The sequence below is a fragment of the Carettochelys insculpta genome, chromosome 2, assembly GCF_033958435.1.
Source record: "Carettochelys insculpta isolate YL-2023 chromosome 2, ASM3395843v1, whole genome shotgun sequence".
NCBI classification, from domain to species: Eukaryota; Metazoa; Chordata; order Testudines; family Carettochelyidae; genus Carettochelys; species Carettochelys insculpta.
The window spans coordinates 208,593,985-208,621,406 of NC_134138.1; the positions used below are offsets into that span (position 1 = coordinate 208,593,985).

At 45.3% G+C, this 27,422-nt stretch overlaps 1 protein-coding gene across 1 annotated transcript in view; it reads left to right on the forward strand.

The window, feature by feature from the left end:
- Nucleotides 1-3,378: 3,378 nt before the first annotated feature.
- Nucleotides 3,379-27,422, forward strand: part of ZNF385D (zinc finger protein 385D) — a 724,747-nt gene continuing 700,703 nt past the window's right edge. Inside the window, exon 1 of the mRNA XM_074984479.1 lies at nucleotides 3,379-3,447. Within this exon, the coding sequence (XP_074840580.1) occupies nucleotides 3,399-3,447 (49 nt within the window). The 5' untranslated portion in view covers nucleotides 3,379-3,398. The remainder of the gene's footprint in view (nucleotides 3,448-27,422) is intronic.

Consider the following 27,422-nt stretch of genomic DNA (forward strand, 5'->3'; position numbering starts at 1 on the left):
TCAGAGATCTCTTAAAAAGATAGAAAAACATGACTTCCAAATACCCCTTTGCCAGGGAAAACAAATCAAGTGAAATGCATGAAAACAGGTTATGCACATATTGAATTAAAAATTAATAAAGTCCCCTATATTAGCTGCTGAAAACACAAATGCAGTTCTACACCAAAAAAGTGAAAATATAACTGTTCAAATATAGTACTCATTTATACTGTCACAGTGGAGATCTTCTCCATCACACCTTTTGTTGAGCTATAGTTTTGATAGTCACATGGCCTTCTACCTCACATATACCACACTAAACAAAAGTATTCTAGGGTGAAAGATGCTTCCTGCTCTTTTCATTCCCTCAATAGCAAAATATTTTAAAAGGCACAATAAACTTTATTTTCCCCAAGGAATGGAAATTTCTGCAATATCTTATCTCATTATGGCAGACAACTTTAAAAATCTAAGGTCTCAGTTGGAGTCATCCTTCTCTTTTTTGTTCCATTTTTTCTATATCTATTCCTTGTTTCCTTTCCAAGCATTTCAGCATATTAATTCTACCAAACCTACTACAGTATTTTTTCCTTTCTAAGCTACGTACAATATGCATGTATTCTACTCTACATAAAGCCACCGTTTTAGATCTAAAGTTCTTTATACCATATACTTCATTAACATATGTCCAAATTGCCATTGAAATTTCAGATTCTTTCTTACGTAGTAAAGAAAAATCTGTTATTAAAGTTATTTTGGGAACATTTTCTCTTACTTTAATAAGGAAAAAGTATTTATAATAAAAACAAGTAAATGTTTTACAAACTAATATTTACTTTAGAAAAATGTTACTGTCTAGCTATAGTAGCATGATACATTAAGCATCCTTTTGGGTTATCATGTATCATACAATATTATTGAAAATAAGACCAAATAGAAAAATATTTGATTTGTCACTCTTTTCTGGAATTTTATTTTTTCTACAATTCCAGATCAATTAGATGAGATTAATTATATGTTTCAACGTATTAACTTAGTAAGACAGGCAAGTAATAATTGATTATTTACATGATAATGCAGTAGGCAACATTTACTCCAAATAACAGTTGTAGATAAGAAGGATCAGAAATTTGTTTGTTCTTTCTCAGTGGATGCTATCAGTCAAGGTCGCTCATCTTTGCTTACATACTTGTGTGTGCTAAATGTAAAAAATCTGATTTATACGTCATCAGCTTATACAGACTAGAACTTGTGACTGTTTCATGTATGTGAGCACATGGAGATGAGGTTCACTTTACATGTGATTGTAGAATTGGAGGAAGAAATTGAAGGTATTTCTAAAGGACTTTAAGAATAACTTCAAGAGGGAGATTGAAAGAGTATTGTGTCATAGTAAAGGGATGCTTTCCTTTCCAGTTTCATAATTGAGTTTGGTTATGAAAATATGTACTTTTAAAAGACTTTTATTATAAAAATGAGACTTCTAAAGATAATCTGCATCATGATAATAACTTTGTTGCCCTAATATTTCTCCCATGAAATCACTTCAGTAAGGGACAAATAGACCGAATATACAAAAAACAAAGAAAACACCAACACCGTGTTTGATCCTTGAAGCGGATTTCATTTTCTTGAAATATGAAAGTCACTGGGCCTTCTGTGTGCCCTGTGCCTACAATTCACCTACACAAGTAAGAAAGTTTTCCCAAATGCTTGCTGAAAGGAATATTTGATAGTTCCTCCAAGCATACCAATTTTTAACACCAGCTGAGATCCATCCTTTTACTGATGCTAGGGTAACTACTCTAATTTGGCACTCAGGTGTAAACATATAAGAAGGAGTAAAAACAAAAAGATATACACCATACAGTTACATGACCACTCAGGTTACTAGTAAAAGGCATAAATAGTTCTGAAATCTGCTCAGGGGTATACCATCACATTTTTATTTATTTTTTCTTGCATGCAAATGTGATTGCTCTTTTGTGTCTGTAATTTACTAAACAGCCCTTGTTGACTTAAAATGGACAAAATTTCCAGAGAACTTTACACTTCTAGAAATCAAAGCCTTAATTATTAATATTCCACGGCTCTTGAACCAAATGACTGGCGGTGGCCTTCAAACATGGTAACAAAAGGAAAGTGGAGGCTCATATGAAGACATTCCAAAACTTCCCTAAACAAATTGCTCAAATTGAGATGTTTGTCACGAAGTCTCTATCAGAGAATTTTATAACAAGAGATGGTCATGGTTAGTTGCTTGCCACTGGGGCTGTTATGAAGAACAAATATTGGTGATAGATGGGGATGGGTAACAGGTGTTTTTCTGTAAAGCAGCATGGGAGAGGTTGGTAGACTGAGGGAGGTTGCATGCGCTGGTCCTCGACTGGGAAACCTATTGCAGTTGATTGTATCCCTCTCTTCTGCTCACACATCCCTTCCTCCTGTTAAAGTTGAACTGGTGCCTTAGCAGCTGTCTGTTAGGTAATATTTTGAAACATCCCTATTCAGTTGTAGTGCACCATGAAGACCCTTAAGCATTGGACACTTCAGAGCCTGCTTTTTGGTTCCTTGGGATGCTATAGAATCAGTGTTTCTCAACTTTATTTTAAAAAAAAAGTACTTCTTTTTGAAAAAGACACACACCCTCTTTTCCTACTATTGCAACACATTTGTTTAAAGAAATTAATGGTAACTGGTTGGTTGGAAGAAATGGCCTATAGGCAGTAAACTTCTCCTCCTCCTTCTAACTGTGCAAAAAGTATAAATAAAAAAAATAGATGAACATAGAGCAAGTCCAATTTTTTATTCATAAGAAGCTTGAGAGTCAGGGAGTTAATGGGCCCTTGAGAAGAGCTCTGCCCACCCCCAGGGGCACACATACCCCCTAGCTGAGAACCAGGGCACTACATAGGCACGTGGGGGCAACCAAGGCACCTAAATTAAGCGTTTCAGGTAGAGAGGGGCTGCCGGTCAGGTCGTCTCTTCACAGCCACGTGTAACTGGGGTGCGCTGAGACCCGCCCACGCCCGTGGGAGCGGAGCTCGCCCTCAGGAGGGAGATGCCCCGCTGCAGGGCTGGCTGGGTGAGGGCTCCCACCGACGCCCGTGGGTTACACGCCGGGGGGGAGGAGCGGGTACCCCCCTTTGATGCCGGGGCGTTGTGAGACCGCGAGCAGAGACGGCTGGCCGGGCTCTCATTGCGCCCCGGCCCGCAGGGGGCACCCGGCTCCCGTCCCTAGCCCCCGCCCCAGCGCTCTCGCCCGGGAGCCGGCCCCGCTGATTGACAGTCCGGCCGGGCAGGAGGCGGGCCGGCTCCGCACCCCGCCCGCCCGCTTCGCTTCGCCTCGCCTCTCCCCGTGCGCGGCGCCCCGGCTGTTCGCCCTCCTCGCCGCCGGGGCCGCCGCCGCCGCCTGCAGGATGAAGCGCTCGGCGGCGGGCAGAAGGGCGAAGTGCCAGCCCCGGCGCGGTAAGTGGGGGGCCCGGCGCCCCCTCCCCGAGCGCGGGCTGCACAGCCGGGGGTAGGGGCCGGGGCACGTCTCGTTTTAGCGCGGCAGCGGCTCTGGCTGCTCCTCTTCCCGCTGCGGAAAGGGACGCAGAGGTTTGCAGCCCCTGGGGCCGGGGGCGGGTGGAGGCGCGGGGCGCTCCGCGGGACAGCGCCACGTGCAGTTTGTTTAGTGCTGGCAGTGGGACGCCGGGCGGGGGGAGGGGGGCAGTATTTCTGCACTAGCATCTCTGCCCGGCTGGCGGAGACCGGCTGCCCGAGACGGAGCAGTCTCCTTGAGGCGGCTCCTCTCCTCGTGCGTTTGATCTGCTGCGCGCCAGGGCTGGATGCGACAACCGCTGCTCGCCTGGCTTTGGAGGTGGTGTGTGGAGGGTGGAATTCCCTGGGGTCCGGGGATTTGTCGAGGCGTTGATGGACAGTCGGACTTGGCGGGAGGCCGTCAAACTCTGCGGGGCGCCCAGGCGAAGGAGCCCAATGCCTGGAAAGCAGTTTTAAGACACTCTGGTGGCGGTCCTTGCTGAGGAAGGCAGAGGCGTATTTCAGGGGCTAACGGTTCTTCAGGAAGCAGCTCCCCACGTTGGAAGTAGAAGCACGGAGCAGTTTTATAAGAGGCTACGGTTACACGCGCATGTTTTGTTGATAAACTCGTGAAGCGCGTGCACACACACAATGGGATTTGTCGACAGTATCTGGACAAAACGCAGCACCTTTGTGGGCAGCATTAATGCTGCTGTCAACAGATTCTGCCAGCGTAAAAGCTGTGTAAACATCCTCCAGGGCTTCTCTCGACAGACAGGGCATCCACAACAATGAGCAGCCCTGGTTGCTGTGCTTCCCAGTGCCTGTTTTGTTGAGAGAGCAGCGGGACAGTCGGGCTGCTCTGTTGACAGAGCCCAGAACTCTTCTGATTCGCTTTTGTGTGTGGCCGCACTCTGTCAACAGAAGTTTTGCCTGGAGAACTTTCCTGACAGTAACTTGTGTTGACAGAGCGCTGTAGTGTAACCATAGCCATAATTGACACTGACTGCTGAATTTCTTTACCCAATGCGAAAGTACCAGTTCCTAATTGTAACACTTGGCTGTCATCCACTTTGGTGAATACAGGTCAGATTGGCAAGAACTCCTTGTGGTGGTTCATTGTCAGTGGGGTTTTAAAACCACTGTTTGGACTACATTAGAAAAGAGTGTTTGTATAAAGCCCCACTATCTAACCAACAAAGCCAAAATCAGCCATTTAAATTATGTAGATGCAGCTTAACATGTCCAATTTTACAATAATTTGTGGTGTTTGTTGCCAGATGTGTTGGCCAGAAAGTAACTTTGGTGCTATTCCAAACCACATCAAGAAGCAGCCTGAAGTATTCTTTCAGAGATGTATAGTACAGTGTAAGGCTAGCTATATTGGTAATGACAGAATCCTAATGAGTGAGAGCCTAGCAGTGTTTAGTGTGTTTTGCAGAAAACAGTGCTTGCTATAAAACTTAAACAGATGCTGTCAACTTGAGATCTAGTAGTCTTTAAAATGAAAATTGGAAATTGTATCTAGAATTACACCTATACTGGAATCCTTCTGCCAATAATTGTGGTTTTACAGTCTGATATTTTTCTCTTTGCCCTATTTTTTCACAGACTGAAAGAGGAGTCAGAGTACATAAGTCATCATTTGAGAAACTCTGGAAAATGTGCATGAAGTGCTATCAAGTTCACAAATTAACCATATAAATACATCAAACACTGTTAATCTCTTTCAGTCACAGTAATTTAAAATGTTTCTTGTCACAGTAGTATTGGAAAGATTCAGACAAAGGAGTGATATTTTTAAGGTTCATAGTGTCCCTTTAAGCTGTCAGACTCTAGTATGTGTGGATATTATGTAATAAGAAACTACACAGGGTGAAATCCTGGCCTTACAGAAGAAAAGGGTTATTTTGCTAGAACCTGAATGGCTCAAAAGGGAATGTAGTGGCTGTGGAAGCTGAGCCTCACCAACCACTGAAAGTTAAACTCTAGTTATAGACAGAAACCTGAAATAAATCAGGGTACCTTTGCCACTGACTCCAGTAGAACGAGGATTATACGTACAGATTTGTATTATGTGAGGCATGAGGCTAAGAACCTTTGGGTGATGATGTCTCATTAGGGCCAGGTACACATTTACTAGAGTATGTTTAGTGCCATTAAAACAGTTTTAGAATTACCATACATTAAACTAGATATTTTAAATAAGCATTTTATAACTACTAATCTGTACTCTAAATCACAAAAAGGTGATCATCAGTCCAAGGGAATGGTTTCTCACTACAGATGTGTTATGTAAAATGCCAGGCGCCCCCCCAAAGGCATTGTGTAAATAGTAATAGCAATAAATAATGTCTAATATTAAAACTACAGTGTAGTAGAGTACTTCTATTTCGTATGTTGTTTCATTTTCAGTGGAATTTTAAATACAATAATTCTTTCTGCTATGTTTAGTTGAAAAGATACATCAGTTTAATTTGAGAGCATTTGTTGTATACTACCAGCCCCAGATAATGTCAAAAGTAAATGTTAGCATAATTTAGTATGCTTTAATGATAATTATTTAGTGCATTAACAACTAGAAAATGTGTCTACAACAACTGTAGAAGATTCTTCCAGTACACATCTTTAAGTTTTAAATATTCAAATTCAAAGAAACACTTCAGTTTCTAAGTGAGACATCCTCAGATAAATGTTAGCATCTCTTCATAATGCTGATTACTTCTCTGCCAGTATAATGAACGTATTTTAAAAGCTTAAGTTGCAAAGTATACCAGGCTTACAAGATAAGTGGGGCATGCACGTGCGTGTGCATACACACACACATGTAAAATATGATATCTTTCAAATTGTTATAAATATGTATATTAAATATTAGTCTAGGCACATGTGTATGTATGGGTTGGTTGGGTGTTAAAATAGCACTGCAATTTGTGCTTCTAGCAATTTAATTTTTTTGTTTTTAGCAGCAAACAGATTTGGACTTTTGGCTCATTGGTACATTGAGAATTATCTTAATGGTATTTACAGAGTCCTGTGTTAAATAAATATTAGCCATGTCCCTGAATAGGAAACGGAGTTCTTAGGAAGTTCTGTTCTTAGGAAATTATGCTGTTTATTCCTGGTGTTTTGCTTTGCTGGAAAGCAAAAACAGTTTACAGAATCATAGAATCATAGGGCTAGAAGGGACCTGAAGAAGTCATAGAGCCCACCCCCCTGCTTCAAGCAACATCAACCCCAACTAAGTCAATCCAGCCATGACTATGTCAAATTGGGACTTAAAAAATATCTAGGGATGGAGATTCCACCACCTTTTTAAGTAACGCATTCCAGTGCTTCACCACTCGCCTGGTGAAGTAGTTTTTCCTAATATGTGACCTACTTCTCTCCTCCTGTAACTTCAGACCATTACTCTTTGTTCTGCTGTCTGTCACCACAGAGAACAGTTTTTCTCCATCTTCTTTAGAGCTCCCCTTCAGGAAATTGAAGGCTGCTCTTCTGCAAACTAAATCAGCCCAAATCCCTCAGCCTCTCCTCATAAGTCATCAGCCCCTTAATCATTTTTGTTGCCCTCCGCTGAACCTGCTCCAGCACATCCACATCCTTTCTATACTGGGGGGCCCAAAAACTGGACACAGTACTCCAGATGTGGCCTCACCAGTGCAGAATAGAGGGAAACAACAACTTTTCTAGATCTGCTTGAAATGCTCCTCCTAATGCAGCCCAATATGCTCTTGGCCTTTTTGGCTACAAGGTCACACTGGTTACTCATGTCCAGCCTTTATCCACCATAATCCCTAGGTCCCTTTCTGGCATACTTCTGCTTAGCCAGTTGGTCCCCAGCCTATAACAATGCTTGGGATTCTTCTGCCCAAGTGCAGGACTCTACACTTCTTGTTGAACCGCATCAGATTTCTTTTCATCCAATCCTCCAATTTATCCAGATCACTCTGGATCCTATCTCTACCCTCCAATGTATCTCCGTCTCCCCCTAGCTGGGTGTCATCCAGAAACTTGCTGAAGGTGCAATCCAGTCCCTTATCCAGGTCATTAATAAAGTGTTGAACAGCACTGGCCCCAGAACCAAGCCTTAGGGCACTCCATGTGAAACAGACCGCCATCCAGATATTGACCCATGGACCACTACCCACTGGGCCTGACCATCAATCCTGCTTTCTATTCATCATATAGTCCATATGCCCAATCCATACTTCCTTAATTTATGAGCAAGAATGTTGTGCGAAACTGTGTCAAAAGATTTGCTGAAGTCAAGGTAGATTCACTTGTTGCTCACAAACAGGGAAGAACTAGTAAATTATACATCTGCTGACTTCCCCATGTCCACAGAGTCTGTTACCTCATCATAGAAGCTAATCAGATTGGTCAAGCACGACTTGCCCTTGGTGAATCCATGTTGACTACTTTTGATCACTTTTCTCTCTTCCAAGTGCTCCGAAATGGATTCCTTGAGGATCTCTTCCATTATTTTCCCAGGTACTGAGGTAAGGCTGACCAGTCTATAGTTCCCTGGATTGTTCTTCGTTCCTTTTTTTTAAACACGGGCACTACATTTGCCTTTTTCCAATCATCTGGGATCTCTCCTGATCTCCAAGAGTCTTCAAAGATAATGGCCAAAGGCTCGGCAATGATGTCTGCCAATTCCCTCAGTACCCTTGGATGCGTTAAATCCAGACCCAATGATTTGTGTACATCTAGTTTTTCTAAGTAGTTGTTAACTTGTTCCTTCCCCACTGATGGCTGCTCTTCTCCTTCCCATACTGCTTTGTCTAGAAGTGTAGTGTGGGAGCTGTCCTTGTCCATGAAGACTGAGGCAAAAAAAGCATTGAGTACTTCAGGTTTTCTTACATCATCTGTTACTAGGTTACCTCTCTCATCCAGTAACAGCCTCACATCTTCCCTGAGAACCCTCTTATTCTTAACATGCCTGTAGAACCCCTTCTTGTTACCCTTCACATCCCTTGCCAGCTGCAGTTCCAGCTGTGCTTTTGCTGTCCTGATTACTGCCTGGCATTTTCCAGTCATATATTTATACTCCTCCTTAGTCATCTGTCCATGTTTCTGCTTCTTATATGTATCCTTTTAGAGTTTAAGCTGACCAAGGAGTTCCCTGTTAAGCCAAGCTGATTGCCTGCCATGTTTGCATTTCTTACTATGCAATGGGATGTTTGTTCCTGTTACTTCAGCAAGACTTCTTTAAAATACTGCCAGTTCTCCTGAACCCTTTTCCCCTTCATCTTCATGTCCCAGGGGACCCTGCCCATCAGTTCTCTCAGAGTCAAAGTCTGCCCTTTTGAAATCAAGGGTCTGTATATTACTGCTCACGTTCCTTCATTTTGTAAGTATCCTGAAATCTACTATCTCGTAATCACTGCAGCCCAGGTTTCCACCCACTTCTATTTCTCCTACTAGTTCTTTCCTGTTTATGAGCAGCAGGTCAAGTTGTGCATAACTCCTGGTTGGTTCCATCAGCACTTGTACCAGGAAGTTATCCCCAACATTCTCGAACACCTTCCTGGATTGCCTGTGTGCTGCTGTATCGGTGTCCCAACAAATGTCTGGATAATTAAAGTCTCCCATGAGAACCAGGGCCTGTGACTTGGAAGCTTCTCTTAGCTGTCTGAAGAAATCCTCATCTACCTCATCTCCCTGATCTAGCGGTCTATGGCGGGCACCAACTACAACATCATCTCTGTTGCTTCCACCTCTAAGCTTAACCCAAAGACACTCAACTGGCCTTTGTCCCTCCTTATACTGGTTCTCTGAGCAATCATATTGCTCCCTCACATAGAGCGCAACTCCTCCCCCTTTTCTCCCGTCTGTCCTTCCTAAACAGTGTATAACCTTCCATGACCGTGCTCCAGTTATGTGAATCATTCCACCAAGTCTCCATTATTCCAACCACCTCATACGTCTTAGACTGTGCCAGGGCCTCTAGTTCCTCCTTTTTGTTTCCCAGGCTTCTTGCATTTGTGTACAAGCACCTTAGAGAAGTGGCTGATTGGCCCACTTTCTCCTCTGCACCCAGGAATCCTACTTTGTTGTACCCTACTCCTTCCCCACTTACCTCAGGGCTTATGTCACCATCCCCCATCAAACCTAGTTTAAAGTCCTCCTCACTAGGTTTGCAAGCCTGCCCCCAAAGATTCTATTTCCTTGCTTCATTAGGTGGATCCCATCTCTTCCTAGCAATCCTTGTTCCTGAAACAGAATCCCATGGTCAAAGAAACCAAATCCTTCTCTGCTACACCACCTACACAATCACGCACTTACCTCAGCGATTCGACAATTCCTACCTGGACCTCTTCCTTCAACAGGGAGGGTGAATGAGAACACAAGTTGGCTACAAATTCAGCTGGTGTAAATTGTCTTGGCTTTGTTAAACTCAGTGGATCTGTTCCAGTATAAACCACCTGAGGATCTGGCCCAATGTGCCTGTGAACCTTTGTATTCAGAGCAGTTTGCCTGTATTTTCTTCTGCAATTAAGCATCTCTTAACAAATTTTCATTTCCCATTATCCTATGGGATGCTGAACACCCTCAGTTGCCAGTTAACCTACTAAGAACTGAGAAAACTCAAACTCAGAGAATCAATCCATAAACTGTAACTTTCAAAATTTTCCTTCTCTATATAAGCAAGCATATGTAGTCATTTTATGGAATGACCTATTACCAAACGTGCATGGGCAAAGCATAGAAATAGTAGAAATATAGGACTGGAAGGGACCTTGGCAGGTCATGTTGTCCAGTCTCCTGCACTGAGGTGGGATTAACTAATATCCATACCATCAATAAGAGGTATTGGTGGTATTAATTATTACCTAGACCATCACTAAGAGGTACTTTGTCTAGCTTATTCTCAAAAACCTCCAATGACAGAGATCCCACAACTTCCTTAGGTAAGTTGTTCCAGTGCTTAGCTACACATATAGTTAGGAATTTTAGTTTGTCTGTGTTAAATCTCCCTTTCTGCAAATTAAGCCTATTACTTCTAATCTTGTCCTTGGTGGTTAAGGAGAATAATTTTACTCCCAGGGGAATTCTGTACCACTCTGCACATTCAGAATTCGTATCAGCTGCACATTTCTTTGCTTCTACTCAGCAAAATTACTTCTGATGAGCAAGCTGCAAATACCATCATGTGTCTTTCCCCAGAAGCATGAGCGTGTCACTTGGGGTTCTCAGAGCTGTCAGCATAGAGGTAAATCACTGTGTGTGTGGGTCAGGGCAGTGCTGAGCACAGTCTGGCCAGTAGCTCCTACTCTGTGTTGAGTTCAGCTGCTAATCCTGGTTGGATGAGAATCGGACCTCATTCTCCCTTGCAAAGGGTGGCTGAGGCTGTGATCAGGTCAGACCCATTCATGAAACTTCCCCTGGCTGCAGGAAGCTCCATCTTCCCCTTGCTTCCTGCCCCAGTTGCTCCTCAGCCGCAGGGGAGGGGTCCTGGTATGGTGAGCTACTCCTCTGTCAGACTACCTCCCATGCATCCAGAAGCCCCATACCCTAGTCTCATTGCCAAGCCCCACCCAGCACCCAGTATCCCCTGCCCAGCCGTACCCCTGCATCTGGGGACTCCTGTACTCATACTCCCTGAGAAGCTTCACCACCTGCATCAGGATTCCATCTCCTGTAAACAGACCAATCCTCAGTGAGGTCCCTGCACTTGACTCCTCACTCCAGTGAATCCCACCTGCTGCATCTGGACCATACCAATCAACCCTCTTAACTTAGACACCCCATCTCACTGATCCCCAACAGCTGCACCTTGACTAAAATCCCAGGATCCCCACTCCTCCAGTACCTACCCTCTGCTGAGGCCACTACTGCCAGAACCCCACCCCTGCCTGATGACCTCCAACCTCCTTCATTTGGATACCCTTGCAGAGTTTCATTCCTCTACTCCCAGAACTCTCCAGTGATCTCCTGTGTATCTAGCATCCCCTGGACCCCTCTCCAAAGTGCCAACACCCAGGTTGTCTCATGCAAAACTCTCTCATCCCACACCTGGATTCCCACACATTAAGCTTTCCACACTTGGATCCTTCAGGACAGAGCCTGCCTGTCTACAACAAATGGAAAGGCAGAGTGGAGGGCTGCAGAGTGATCTCCCATATCTGTGCAACCAGTGACTAGTGTGCCCCAATACCACACCGGAGCATCCATATTTATTTGGTGAAAAAAAATTACAGAATTTTAAAATATCACATACAGATTTTTTTTGTTGTTCAGAATCTTGCCACAAATAATCAGTTTGTCACCCTCCCCTTTATAGTAGCCTTTTATGTACTGGAAGACTGTTATGTCCCCATTTCATATTCTCTTTCCCAGACTAACCAACCTCAATTTTTTCAGTCTTTCCTGGTAGGTCATATTTTCTAGACCTTTTACAATGTTTATTGTTTTCCTCCGTCTTTCCTAATTTGTCCACATATTTCCTGTGTGGAAAGCGTGGTGTCCATGAATGGACGCAGTTATCATTGATGACTAGAGTGGAAGAACTTTTATATTGCTTACAGTGCTCCTGCTAGAATGATGATGTATCCTAGAATGATGTTCACATTTTTTGTAACAGTATTACATTGACTGTGGTTGTAGCTGCCTGTTGCATCTTTCACAATATCTATGATACTAAGAGGGGAAAGCTGTCACAACGGAAGAGGGTCTGTTGTGTTTAAAGAGCGACACAAGGGCTACATGATGAACTCACTCTGGAGTTATGTGTTTTAGGGAGACTTTGAAAGAGCATGAAAGAGTAAACCACAATAACACGCTGTGGTTTATTGTGCTAAACCTGGTCCTGCATTTCTGGATCCTGTAAGAACAGAAGAATGTGAGGATGGCCTTACTGGGTCAGACCAAAAGTTCATCTAGCCCAGTATCCTATCATCTGACAGTGGCAAATGCCAGGTAACCATTAAGTGATCCATTCCTTGTCAATCACTCCCAGCCCTGACAAACAGAGGGTAGGGACAGCATCCTCATCCATCCTGGCTAATAGCCATCAGTGGACTTACCCTCCATGAATGTATCTAGATTTTTAAACTCTGTTAAAATCCTGGTCTTCACAACATTGCCTGCCATGGAGTTCCACAGTTAACTGTGAGTTGTGTTCAGAAATGCAACAAATTGTGGAAATGGTCTGAGGTAAATAGGGTGAAATTCAACAAGGACAAATGCAAAGTACTCAATTTAGGAAGGAACAATTAATTTCATGCATACAAGAAAGGAGTACTGTATATGTGTATAGTTAAGACTGTATTACTTTGCATTTATGAACATTGAATTTCCTTTGCCATTGTGCTGCCCACTCACCTAGTTTTGTGAGATCCTTTTGAAGCACTTTAGTCTGTTGTGAACTCTACTATCTTAAGCAAATTTGTATCATCTGCATATCTGCATATTTTTCTACCTCACTGGTTATTCAAAAATTATCTGGAAAAACAGGATGGGTCACAGTAAAAACCCCTGGGGATGTCACTAGTTACCGCTCTCCGTTCTCAAAATTGTATATTTATTCCTATGCTTTGTTTCCTATTTTTAACCAGTTACCAATCCATGAGAAGACCTTCTCTCTAATCTCATGACAGCTTACTTTTCCTAAGAGCCTGTGGAGAGGGACCTTGTCGAAGACTCTCTGAAAATTGAAGCACACCATATCCATTGGATCTTCCTTGTCTACATGTTAGTTGACCTCCCTCAAAGAATTCTAGTAGATAGGGAAATCATACATCACCAGTGAGTCTGATAATTCTGTTCTTTACTATAGTTTCAACCAGATTGTGTGGTCCTGAAGTTAGACTTATTTGCTGGTAATTGCCAGGATCACCTTCAGAGCCTGTTTTAAAAAATGGCGTCACATTATCTATCTTCCAGTCATTTGGTACAGAAGCTGATTTTAAAGGGTAGGTTACAAATCACACTTAGTAATTACGCAGTTTTACATTTGAGTTCCTTCAGAATTTTTGTGTGAATGTGAGGAGTTATCCAGTTCTTGCTACATCTGTTTATAAATCACTGACAATGAACCTATTAATGTTGGAGTTCCCGAACTTGGGATTTTTGAACCTGCAAGTTCACAAGTCTTCAGCATTTGAATTTGCTGGATGGAGAGCCCTGTTATGTCCAGGTACATCTGCCTCATCTCCTGTGCTTTTCTCTTGTCTTCCCTTTTCTTCATATGGTATAGAATATTCATGCTTCATACCTTCTTTTCAAGGTCTAATGCTGCACTGGCGTGCAGGATCTTGCAGAACACGTCTTCCCATATCTTCCCTCCTCCCTGTCTGTATCAGGCATTGCACTAGTATGGAGGCGATATCCCTGAAGGCTGTAACAGCTGCAGCTACAGATAAAACACACAGGCTGTGTCTATGCTACAAAAATAACTGTGAAGTTGGGCATCTACACACACCCTAGTTCAAAGTTAAACTTCTTCAAAGTAGGGCACTACTCCATTCCCAGGAATGGAGTAAGAACTTCAAAGTTGGGCTCCCTACTTCAAAGTTAACTTAGAAGTAAGGGAAAATGTGTGTAGACTTTCTGCTGGCTACTTCTGAGTACTGCCTAACTTTGACGTTAACTTTGAAGTTAATTCCTAGTGTAGACACACCCACAGAGACATTGTTTTCACTGTAGCAGGAATAGGAAGCAAAACTTAAGTTTCAGAGCTCCCCTTCTCTTTCTCCTCTAAGGTATTAAGACAGACACGTTCATTGACAATTCTGCTTTGGAGTGCTTGTATGTAGTGCCACTCTCAGTCAAGCCCTGATGCACATGACCATAGTGGACTGGTCACCTAACTCCAGGATAAAAAGGGTTATAACAGTTCTGGGAAATGGCTGTCCTGGGGCCATGTGGAAGTGGGCATGAAACAGCCACTCAGGGCCTGGCGAGGCCTTTATAAGAAAGGGTCTTGGAGAGGAGGGGCGCACTCTTGCTCCAGCTCTGGAGGGAGAGGGACCTAGCTGCCTGCTACAGAGGAACCATGGACAGAGCAGTGATAAGGAAGGGCGGGATGCATCAGAGGAGCTCAGGCTTCAGTGGTTCTAGGGCTGCAGGGAGGCAGCCAGGATAGGCTGAGGCAGCAGATCCACACCCCCTTGCCTATGATGGGTGGCCATTTCAGAGTGCAGTTTGCCCCTGAGGTGGGAATTAATGATGACTGGAGGTGGGTCGCTGAGGCAAGGTGCATGTAGGGAGTTGGGGGCTCCCTCCAAACAAGGACTCCAGATTGTAAGGGCACTGGGACAGGACAGTACCCTGAGAGGAGGGCTGTGCAGTCTGGGAGAGACGTGGCTCCTGATACAAGATGGTGGAGAACTGACAACAGGTAACAGTAGGTGAGACGCTAGATTGGAAGATGGCTCTCCTACACTGGGCTGAGCTACTTCCCAGAGCGACCAGTGATAGGAGCCATGCCAGTAAGCCATGAATTGTTACAGGAGCCCACTGGGGGCGAGGGAAGCGAGGAGTGAACTTGATTACATGAAGCTAAGAATATGTGGCGTGGATACTATTTTTCACATGTGATGGTGATTTTTATGGATCTCTGGCTCTTGGTGGTAACAAAAGCAGGAAGAGCACAGCTGCTGCTGGGTTCTTGAACTTCTTTGGGAATGTATTTTGCTAGCCTGTTTGCTGTAGTGCTGCCTGCTGAAGTGATCGCAGAGTGGCAAGGGAAAGTGTCTTATCATGGAGGAACATTTAAGGCTGGTAGCTTCTGTCAGACTCCTCCTCCAGCACCCTCCAAGCAATGTTGTTATAGATGTTGAAATTTCTGCAGTAGGTTTGGAGGGTGGCCTGTGAAACCTCTTTTTCTCACAAGCCAATAAGATCCAGTACCTCATGTTTTCTCCAAAGAGGAGCGCGGATGAAGTGTGTTGTCACCATGATCATCTGGGTAGCTGTGCTGCTCTACAATCTGGCCAATCAAGAAAGGGCATTCCAAAAACCTCAAACATTTGAAAGCATGGAGAAGGCAGCTTCTTAAATGCATGACCTCTGGAAAGTAGACATGACAATTGTGAAGAGAGTGGTTGGTGTTAGGCACTGTGGGACAACTGCTTGAGGACTGTTAGAGTTGACTTAAGTAAAGTGGTGTTTAGACTCCTGCTGCATCAACCACCATACAATGACCATGGCTCAACACTTGTCAGGGAGCTGGTGTTACTGTGTCAGTATAATGTGGGGACTTATATCAGTGGGAGACAATTTAAGAGTAGACATGCAGAACTGGGTTGATGTAAGGTGACTTATGTTGATTTAACTTTGTCGTGTAGACCAGGGCCTAACTAATAATTTACTCTTTCCCTATTTTAGCTTCTGATTCTACCTCATTTGCACTGATGCTCACTATTTTAGTCATCCAGGTACTCCTAACCATTTTGGTGAAAACTGAAATAAGTCAGTTAACACTTCAAGCATTATGGCACTTTTTGTTACTGTTTTTCGCTCCCCACAGAGTAATAGGTTTACCTGTCTTTGATTTTCTTCTTGTTTGTTATGTGTTTTTAAAATGCTTTTTTCTTGCCTTTGGGCTCCTAGCTAGTTTAATCTCATTTTGTGCTTTGGCCTTTCTAAATTTGTCCCTGGTTACTGTTGTTGACTTTTAAAATATATTCATTCTTCATAATTTGACCTAGTTTCAGCTTTTTGTATGATTTATTTGGGTTTCAGGTTATTGAAGAGCTGGTGAAGCTAGGTTGGTCTCTTACCATACTTTCTATCTTTGTTATATATCATGATAGTATGTCCATAATAATGTCTCTTTAAAAAACTGCCGACTCTTGTGAACTCTTTTCCCGTGCTTCCCATTTTACCTATCTATTCTCTCAGTTTGCTAGTATGCCTTTTTGAATTTCATTTTTTTTTATTCTGGTCTTTTCCATCCTGCCATTCCTTAGAATCATGATGTCTGTCCTTTCATGATCACTCTCATACAATTTACCTTTCACTTCAAATTCTCAGCCAGTTCCAACCTACTTGTTAGAATCCAGTCTAGAACAGACTCCCTTGGCTATTTTCTCCAATTTTTGCAATAAAAAGTTGTCTCTGGTGCATTCCATGAGCTGGCTGGATTATTGTCCCTAGAGATGTCTGGATAGTTGAAGTTCCCCTCCAACACCATGAAGTCCTGTGCTTTTGGATGCTTTTGTTAGTTCTTCTTCTTCTTTTTTTAAAAGGCAGGCGGGGAGAGAGAAGGAGAGAGAGAACCAACAAACCTCATCCACCTTGTCTTCCTGGTTAGGTGGTTTATAGTAGCCTCACACTATTATCACCCCGTGGTTTTTTACTACTTTTTTCCTTAGCCTTTTATCTCAGTGCAAGAGAATACATCTTTGATATACAAATGCAACCCACTGAGACTGAGAAGGAGGACTGAAGTCTGCTCTTACAGCCTTAGCTGAGAGCCAGTTAACTTTTAGCTCAGAGGTCAGCAACTGTTGCCATGGGCGCCAAGAGTGGCATGCAAGCTGATTTTCTTTGGCGCTCCTCTTCCCCAATGCAGCCAGTAGCTTGCTCAAAGCCTGTGCATTAACAGAAGACCAGCTAATGCTACCAACCGCCACCCAACTGGTAAAGCTTGGCCTCTTTATTTATTTATCAGTGAAGCTGTTGTAAGTATGACTGCTGCTTTTTAAAAAGTATCACGGGCACTTGGCCCATACATAAAGGTAAAGGTAAAATTTCGGCTCTCCACCTTGGAAATTTCACCTTTCCACCTTGCTGACCCCTGCTTTAGCTTATGCAGTAGTGGCTTATATCTTTAGCCCCTGAGATTGAATGTTCAATCCCACTTGCTTGTGACCTAGGTACATCATAGTAACAGAGAGAATGATGTGCTAGTCTATATGCGATCAAAACAAAAAAGCAGTCAAGTAGCACTTTAAAGACTAACAAAATAATTTATTTGGTGAGCTTTCATAGGACAGACCCGCTTCTTCAGACCATAGCCATACCAGAACAGACTCAGTATTTAAGGCACAGAGAACCAAAAACAGTAATCAAGGTGGACAAATCAGAATAAAAATTATCAAGGTGAGCAAATCAGAGAGTAGAGTGGCAGAAGCGGGGTGAGTCAAGAATTAGATTAAGCCAAGTATGCAAACGAGCCCCTATAGTGACCCAGAAAATTCCCATCCTGGTTCAAACCACCTGTTAATGCGTCAAATTTGAAAAAAAAAAAAGAGTTCAGCAGCCTCCCTTTCAAGAGTGTTGTGAAAATTCCTCTTCAGTAAAATGCAGACTCTTAAGTCATTAACAGAATGGCCCACTCCATTAAAATGCCAGCTAACAGGTTTGTGGATCTGGAGTGTTTTTATGTCTGTTTTGTGCTCATTAACTCTTTGTCTAAGGTACATCATATTTACACCAAGCAACACCTCCTCTCTTTTTTCCTTGCCTGTCCTTCCTTTACAAATTTTATCATTCTCTATTAATATTCTAGTCATCTGAATTACCCCACCAAATTTCTGATGCCAAATTGTCATAATTTTGATTATTTGGTCATATTTCTAAGTTTTCCTGTTTTATCCTCATACTGCTTTTGTTAGCATACAGACATCTAAGCTGTTCATTATATTTTCTCTCTGTCTTCACTTTTGCTTCTCCTTTGCTCATGCTGTGATTGCCAAGTTTCTTCCCCTCTGCCCTTTGCAATTCATACTCCACACCCAGGTCTCCATTTTCTGGACATACTGTGGGCTTTTATCTCCTGGTCCAAACAAATCTAGTTTTAACACCCACCACATCAGGCTGGCAGTCTGTAGTCAAACATAATGTGCCTCTTCAATCTCTAGTCAACATCCAAAATGTTTCTAAAATACTATAATACTGACATAGGGAATTTTTACCATTTTGCTGACAAAATGGCTTTTATTAAGTAAACATAATTATTAATACAACAAACTAACACTCATGTAGCACTTTAAAAACTAACGAAGTAATTTATTAGGTGATGAGCTTTCATGGGACAGACCCACTTTCTCCAGATCTGAGGAAGTGGGTCTGCCCCACAAAAGCTCAACATCTACAGTAATAAATTCTTTTATTAGTCTTTAGAGTGCTATATGACTGCTGATTTGTTTTGTTAGAATACAGACTAACATGGCTATCTCTCTGTTTCTATTCAATAATTATTAATAAAATCAGCACTTTATTAACATCAAACTTACAAAATACTAATGGATTTGTGAAGACTGTTTTCTTCACTAGTTACAGTATTTTAAGTGATAAACACAAGCATTTGAAATCTGTCCTCTGGCACACATACAAAGGCTTGAGAAAACACTTAAAAATCACTAGGGAAACTAATATGTAGCGAAATATAAAATAGGATTAACATTTCTGCTTGATGTGGTCTAGACAGCAATTTAGGACAACGTTCCTTGAAGAGTGTCAGATCTTGCTAAGATTATAAGTATCAACGAACTTGAAAAAAGCCTGCTTTTAAGGGATTTAGGATTGACTGAACACTGGTAATTTAAATTCAAAATCACTCTGTGTGAATGGTTGCAGGCAGAGTTCTATTACAAGTATCTCAAATTAGGTGCTCTGAATATTGCTATTTACGACAGTTTGCTATTTAAGAAAGTTTGAAATAACTCTATATAGTAATCCTTTTTGCTAGTGTATCTTACCTTTTTTTAAGAATAGCTGTGGAAAGTTTATGATTATAAGTAGTAAAAAGAAGTATTTAAATTATATGTCTACACCAAAAAAACCCACAAAATTGACCTCAACATTTTGCTTTCCTTGCAAAACACTGTGTGACCGTGAAGTTATACTCTTAAAAGCAAATATTTCTGCCTCTCGTATAAAATCTTTCTTGATTTTTGAATATTTAGGAAACAGAATTGAATAGTCTGGGGTATCCTACATACACACAGGTTGGTGTTTTAACATATTAATTGACTGACTATATATTAATGGACTGTTCATGAAAGGTGCTATTTCTTTGCCTAATCATATGTAAATAAAGTACTCTCAGCGTTATGTGACTGTTCAGCTCAATCCATACCACCATTCATTGTTCTATGGACAATTAACTGTCCATGCAGCAGTTTGTGAAGCTAGCCATAAAAAAAACACAAACAAAAACAACCACTAACCACCCCCTCCCCAAAACAAACAAAAAAGACACCTAATTGAACTTAGGTTGTTTTTTTTGTTTGTTTGTTTTCTGTTTCTGTACTTAATGTATTTGGTTGGTGGAGAGCAATACGTTTTCATGAAGTGTATAGACTTCTTTTCTCTGTCTCTCCAGAGTCTCAATCATCCAAAGCTGCTTTTCTACTTTTTTGTGTTGCCAGCAGGCACCAACAGGTACTGGGGTTCAGTGGTGCTGGAAATGGCACAAATATAAGGAACATGAAGAGTTTATGTTCCAAACAAGCAAGGTTAGACAAAGGGCTTAACTAAATAATGAAAAATGGCTAGTTTATATAACTTTTTTTAAACTTTGATCTTTTCCTTAGTGTAGACTCATTTTGACACTTTTTTAGCAGGATTTATCAGGTCATGGTAAGAATGGATGAAATTTTCAAAATTGCTAGAGTGATTTAAAAGCTTAAGTCCTAAAAACCTTCAGTGTAACATAAATAAATAAATCCAACACTTTTAAATAAATCCAACACTTTAGAATGTTTTACCCAATATAACTAAGGCCGAACCTTCTCTGAATACTTATAATGTTTGGAAGTCTGGACTGAACTCCTCCTAATCTGCAGGCTATTTTAAAATCCATTTTAGAATGTTATATGCGTAAGAAGACAGTATTCTATTCTGTCCACCAATTTATAAAATAATAATAAATCAGTAAATACATATTGCAATATTATGCATGCATTTATAGATTTTCTGTAGGACTCTCTATTTATGGACACTAGGATACTGTCACGGGGTGAATTCACTCCTACGGTGCTTCCTGCTGGTTGATCAGGGAATTAGCTTTCTCTCCTCAGCAGGGCGCCTCTCTTTGGCCAGTGTATTGTCTGCTGCTACTCCTTCTGCACAATCAGCTCTGGACCCACGTTGCTCTCGAGAGTGTGGTGTTCCCTTCAGGACACTGCCCTCTGGCAGTGTCTGCTCTACTACTCTCCTGACCTCTTGCTGGGGGACTCAGCAGCATTCCTTCAGGGTACACCTTCAGGGTCCACCAGTACAGCTAGCTGCAGCTTCCCTCTAGCCCTTCTGCTCAGGGGCAAGCCAGAGCCCTTATTAGTACAAGTTGGTGTGGCTAGGTGCAGTACAAGTGGGGAGGAGAGGGACCTGGACATGTCCACTGCTCTGAGTCCCAGTCCCAGGCCCTCTTACAGGAGACTTGTCCTGTCCTCTTCTCTCAGCTTCACTGTTTTACTGAGTGGGCCACTTCTGCTGTGACCCTTTGCACCTTCTGGGCTTTTATATCTTGCCCCACTACAGTACCAATTTACATAATTGGAAATACAAATGTAATCAGAGGTGCAAAGCTATGGGTTGTATTAAATCTGAATTTGTAATAAAGGGACAAGCACATTTTCTAGACCTTAGCTACGAACAATGCAAAATAATGTGAATTAAACAAAAAGGTATGCTTTTGAAGCTTATGTGAAAAAAAGAGTCCCTTCTTTTTCTTATTCAATTTCATTTTTTCCCCGATGAGTTGTCTGGGCTATATAGAATTCTTTAAAAAGATGGTGTGGAGATTTTTAATCATGCAGTGACCACAAATGGCTCTACTGGGGCATGAAAGGTGCTTTTAAAATGTAGAAAGAACTGTCTTAATTGATCGTGTATTTTTAATAGTTTTGTACATTTGTGAAATGATTACTCTGACAGAGCTGTAGAAACTAGCTTATTTTACTACACTTTGATGAAGTATTTTATATTTTGAGTAACACTGGCTCAGTGGCATTTTATGCTCACATCTGGCATGCTTTCCAGCCTTAGTATTCAGTTTGCTTTCTTCATCTTTCCATTTAGCCTTGCCATGTTTTAACAGTGAATCATCTTGTGCATTAGATAAACTTGGAATGTCTGCTTATACATTAAATTTGTTTCATCACATTGCCATAATAATTTATTGGAATGCTGGCAATTCTAACTACTTTCCCATATGTATTTGGTCTGGACTGTAGCCAGAGTAATGGAAGGATTGGCCACCACAAAAATTGGAATAACTTCTATTTTACTAGGATTTGACTTTTTTATCTCATACAGAGTAAAAGTCGCATTTTTGGTTTTAGTTTTGGTAGGTAATTGATTTGAAAACTCTTAAGCTGTGTCTACACATGCAAAAAACTTCAAAAAAAGAGGCCCTTTTTCGAAGGAGTGGGAGGAGCGTCCACACGTGTAAACCCATCTTTTGAAAGAAAATGGAAAGAACGGGGCTCAGACTTCGCAATCTGGGGTGGGAGCTGTGGGACCTCCTCAGCTTCTGGCAGGACAAGGACGTCCTCTGCCACATGGGGGTCAAGCGGTGAAATGCCACAGCCTTTGGCTGCCTGGCAACGGGCCTCCGCACCCGGGGCCATCCGGAGCGTACCCCAGACCAGGTACGCTCCAAGGTGAAGGAGCTGCGGCAGGGATATGCCTGGGCCGGGGACCAGGCCGGATGCTCCGGGGCAGGTCCAGTGACCCGCCCCTTCTACCGGGACCTCCAGAGCATCCTGGGGCCCCAGGAGAGTTCACCCCCCGTGGCCTTCCTGGACACCTTCAGGGAGGAGCTGCAGGCGGAGGAGGTAGAGGAGCAGCGCGGACTGAGGACCCAGGAGGGTGAGGGGACCACTGACTGGTCAAGCGAGGAGGGGGAGCTGACCATCCTCATCCCCTACCGCTCCTCCAGTCAGGTGACTGAGGGCCATCCGTCCCCAGACATCGCTGAAGGACCATCTGGTACATACAGGAGGGGCGCACACCTACTCCAAGGGTGGGGGTGATGCAATGGCTAGGCGCCCACACATGGGACTGGTGGTCCTGGGCCGTACACAGGCCAGCCCCCACATGGGATGCAGCACCCTGTGGCGACGCATTAGTGATGCCCAGCACCCACCCTCAGTGGACAGCGCTGTAAGCCGCGCAGGGGTGGTGGCTGGTTGGTGCCGGATGGTGCCCGGGGCCTGCATACCGCAGGCTGGGAAAGGCCACCTATGGGAGAGACCCCTGGAATGACACCCAGGCTGGGAGGCCCAGTCCGGGGGCGGGGGTTGGTGCTCCCTTGGGGGTCAGTGTCCCTTGTGGGGTCAGGGTCCCCATGGGGTGGGCTCGGGCAGGTAGACCACAGCCGGGTCCCCTCCGTCTGGGGCACACTACTGACATGCTCTCCTCCTCTCCACACAGCCACACCATCCGTGGGCCAGGAGAACCCCTCACCGTCCCTCCTCTCGGAGATCCCACCAGCTGCAGCCGTCTAGATGCCACCCCAGGCCGTGGCCGTGTCGGGGCCGTGGCCGGAGAGCCCTGTGCCGAGCCGAAGAAGACCAGGCCAGGCAGCCTCAGGCCGAGGTGGCTGAAGAGCACCTCCAGCTCTCCCGGGTGGATATGGAGTGGCGGAGGGTGGCCTGGGACAGGCTGCTGGACACGCTCCAGGGCATTGGCCAGGCTGTGTGGGAGCACACAGCCACTATGGCCCGCCTCCTGGCCCCCCGGCGGCTCCTCCTGCTGGCCCTGCCCCCGCTGCCCCCACTGAGCCTGCCCCCTCCACCCCCAACAGGCCCACCCACCGGCAATATTTGCCGGTGCTACCAGCACCTTCCCCCCTGGCGCCAGGGACCCTGCATCTGGGGGAGCAGGGGCTCCAGGGGACGACGGGGCTGGCGGCCCACCACCCTTGCCCCGGAATGAGTGCCTCACCCCCCCCAAGTTAGATTTCCCCCACCCCCCTGCAAGTTAGGTTTCCCCCACTCCCCTCCAAGTTAGATGCCCCTCTCCAAGTTAGGTTTCCCCTGTATACCAGGACCCAGTTTGGCATAAACGTTTCTTTATTATTGTTCACCATGCCATGCTGTGCTCCTTGGTGGGTGGTGGATGTATGGGTGCGGTGCTGGTGGGGATGGGGGTGGCGGGGATGGTGGGTGATGGATGTGCGGGTGTGGTGCTGGTGGGGATGAGGGTGGCAGGGATGGTGGGTGATGGATGTGCGGGTGTGGTGCTGGTGGGGATGGGGGTGGCAGGGATGGTGGATGACAGATGTGCATGCGGGTCAGAGGTGGCCATTGGCAAAAGTGTCCCGGAGGGCATCCCGGATGCGGTGGCCGTCCTGGTGGGCCTGGCGGATGGGGGCGGCACTCGGCTGCTCACAGAGAGCACCGTCCGGAGGGCCCCCCGCCCAGGGACATAGGCATCTCCCTTTCCCTCCACTATGTTGTGGAGGATGCAACAGGCGCCCACCACCTGGGGAACGTTGGTGACCCCGACCTCCAGCTGTGTGAGGAGGCACTTCCACCGCCCCTTTCGGTGCCCGAAGGCCCGCTCTACCACATTGCGGGCATGGTTGAGGCGCTCATTGAACACCTCCCAGGGGAGGTCAAGGTGTCCTGTGTTGGGCCTCATGAGCCACAGCTGCAGGGGGTACGCTGCATCTGCCACCATGCAGAGCTGCATGGTGACATCCTCCTCCATGGGGATCTCCCGCTGAGGGATGAAGGTGCCGGCCCCCATGCAGTGGCAGAGGCCAGAGTTCTGGAAGAACCAGGCATCGTGGGTGTAGCTGGCCCACCCCACGTAGAGGTCAGTGAAGCGGCCCCTTGCTTCCACCAGAGCCTGGAGCACCACCAGATGGCAGCCCTTCTGGTTGATGTTCTGGCTGGCACTGTGTGGCGGGGTGCAGATGGGGATATGTGTGCCATCCAAAGTGCCGATGCAGTTCAGGAAGCCCAGGTCCAGGAAGCCGGATACCGTGTTGTCCACATCCCCCAGGCAGATGACCATATGGAGCAGCATCGCGTTGATGGCCCTGATGACCTGCAGAGGGGGAAGGGGGACACGTGCTCTAGTGCGGGTGTGGCGGCTGTCACCCCCCCACCTTGGGCCCATTCTGCCCCCCTCCCATCCAGCCCCTGGCCCGTGCAGCCACGCCCCACTCCCGTCCAGCCCCTGGCCTATGCAGCCACCACCCCCTCCCATCCGGCCCCTTGCAGGGGAGGGGGCCCCTTGCCCCAGCCCCCCCACCCAACCAGCCCCACCTTACCTCCATAAGTACAGCCGTGATGGTGGCCTTGCCCACCCCGAACTGCTGTCCCACGGAGTGGTAGGAGTCCGGGGTGGCCAGCTTCCAGATGGCAATTGCGACCTGTTTCTCCAGGGTGAGGGCTGGACACATGCAGGTGTCGTGGTGCCAGAGTGCAGGGGCGAGCCAGTGGCAGATCTCGTTGAAGATCTGCCTCGACATGCGGAAGTTCTGCAGACACCTTTCCTCGCCCCGCTCTCCTAGCACCATGCGCTCCCACCAATCGGTGCTGCTGGGGTGGGTCCAGAGGCATCAGGGCACCCAGGGGGACCACGCAGCCACCCGATGAGCTCAGATGCAGCTGCGGTGAGGGTGCACAGCACTGCCAGCAGGGTGTCCATGATGAGGGCGTCCTCGTGCAGGAGCTGTTGCTGGGTCTCCATGGTGGGCACGAGTGGGCTCTGCCGGGTTGGGGCAGGCTGGGCAGCACTCGGCTCGTGAGGAGGGGAGGGCGGAGGGAGGGGCCCTTTAAAGGAGGCAGCTGGCTGTGGTCCCAGAAGGGCTTGTCGGCCATGGGACCCTGTCCGTGGCGTTTCCTGCCTCCCTTCTTTCGAAAGAGAGCTTGGAGCCATGTGGACGCTCTCTTTCGAAAGACCTGGACGGCATTTTGAAAGAGCAGATCGGAACGCTGATCCGAAAAATGTTGGCAGGTGCTCTCTTTCAACGGCCGCTTTTTCGAAAGCCGAACTTCGATTTTTCCCCTTTCGAAAGGGCGCTTATGTGTAGACACGGCTTTAGACTGTAATATTTGGAAATCAAATGAAATGACAGTAGAATTGTCTTAAATGACACATAATGTAAACATTTTGGTAAATTTCACTATTTGTAAAATAGTAAGTTTCATGATTTAATATATTTAAATCTGACATTTCATGGTGTTGTAAGTGTAGGGGTCCTGATGCAAAAGGAGATTGTGGAGGGGAGTCACAAAGTTATTGCCAGGGGGTTGTGGTACAGTCACCCTTACATCCATGCGGCTGCTGAGAGTGACATTGATTTCAGAGCTGTGTGATGGCAGAGCGGCAGCTGCTGTCAGGGATCTCATCTCTAAGGGCAGTGGCACCACCAGAATCAGTGCAGAGGTAAGGACAGCATGGTATGGTCTTGCATTTCTGTTCTTATTTCTGTGCTTCTGCCTTCAGAGATGGTCCCTTACCAGCAGTGGCCACTCTGTAGGTGCCCAGCTCTGAAGGCAGTAGAGAAGTAAGGGTGGCAATACTATGACCTCCCTACAATACCTTTGCAATCCCTCTGCAACTCCTGTTGGGTTGAAACCCCAAATCAGAGAAATGCTGGTCTCCTCCAAAAAATCTGTGTAGCATAGGGTAAAACTTCACAAAAGCCAAGCTTAAAGAGCTCGAGAACAGGGCTATTGCAGCACAACACAGGATTATAAAGAGCAGGGATGCACTGAGGCAGAAATTTGATGCTGAAAGTCAATAAAACTTCTTGGCATGCATGGGAGTGCAATGACTTCATTGGTCCGGGTTGACTCTGATTGGTCTGTGTGCTGCATTTAGTGATACAGTTATTGTGGTTTTACTGAGGTATGGTTGCTTTCACTTGATGGAATAAAGATTGCTTTGAAATCATTAATTTCATTTTTTAAACACAAATGTAGGGCACGTGTGAAGCATGAAACATCAGCAGAGGGTGGAAGACAGGGACAGGGTGGGAGAGGCAGGAGGTGAGACATGACCTGAGAGTTTCACAGAGTTGTGTGAGTCCATGTTTCACATGCAGCCCTGCTATCTGATGTGCTGTGCAAGGGTGGCTGCAGTTCACCAGAGCTAACTTGCAGAGGGATGGACGTTAGGTGCATCAGGAGTCTTCGTGGGTGGAGGTTGATTGCACTGGCAGTGATGGGAGGGCATATGGAAAACAGTTTTGGGACACCAGCTGTAGGAGGGAGGGGCCACTTGCTCAGGTGGTTGGTCTTCAGTGCCCTCCGTGCTGCCCTTATTCTCCTTGCCCCTTCCACTCCTTCAATTCCTTGTGTTTGGTGGCAGTGTGACTCAGGATGTTAAACAAAAAATCCTTTCCAGTCCTTTGGGTGGGGGTGCTTTGTGGCCCTTTTCAGCCTCCTGGCAGGGCTCCACACCTCAGACTGGCATTCTCAGGCCAGCTCTATCAAGGCACAGCTGCAACATGTTACAGAGGGTCCATTGTTAAGATTAGACACACAGCACTGCCCCAACCCCTGTGTAACACTTGCACTGTTCACATGTCTAGCATAGACTGACCGTCCCAGAGTGAGGGTACATAACACCCAGGAACCCCACAATGGTGAGTTCACCACCAGGGAAGGGGAACACTTTTTTTGCAGCAGGACAGAGAAATCCTTGGTGAAGCCAGGCAGGGATTCTCATTCATGGAGTTTTCATTTGTGAATAGCTGTACTGTACTGTCACATGTGACTTGGGGAAAGCACTGTGGGGAGCCTGATAGCCACTCATTCCCACGCTGGGTTCATCCTGGAAGATATTTTGCAGCTTAGGGAGCAGGGAAGCAAAGGTCAGTCTTTTACTTGCCTGCGGTTTCCATCCAGGACCATATACAGGTTATCTTTGTGCAGCGATGGGTCCCTCTCTTGCCCCGCTTATGACACAATGGCAAGAGAATGTCACCTTTCAGGGGAAAAGACACCACATTTGCTTTGCCAGCACATATGCAGAGAAGCATGGCCCAACAGCTGTAT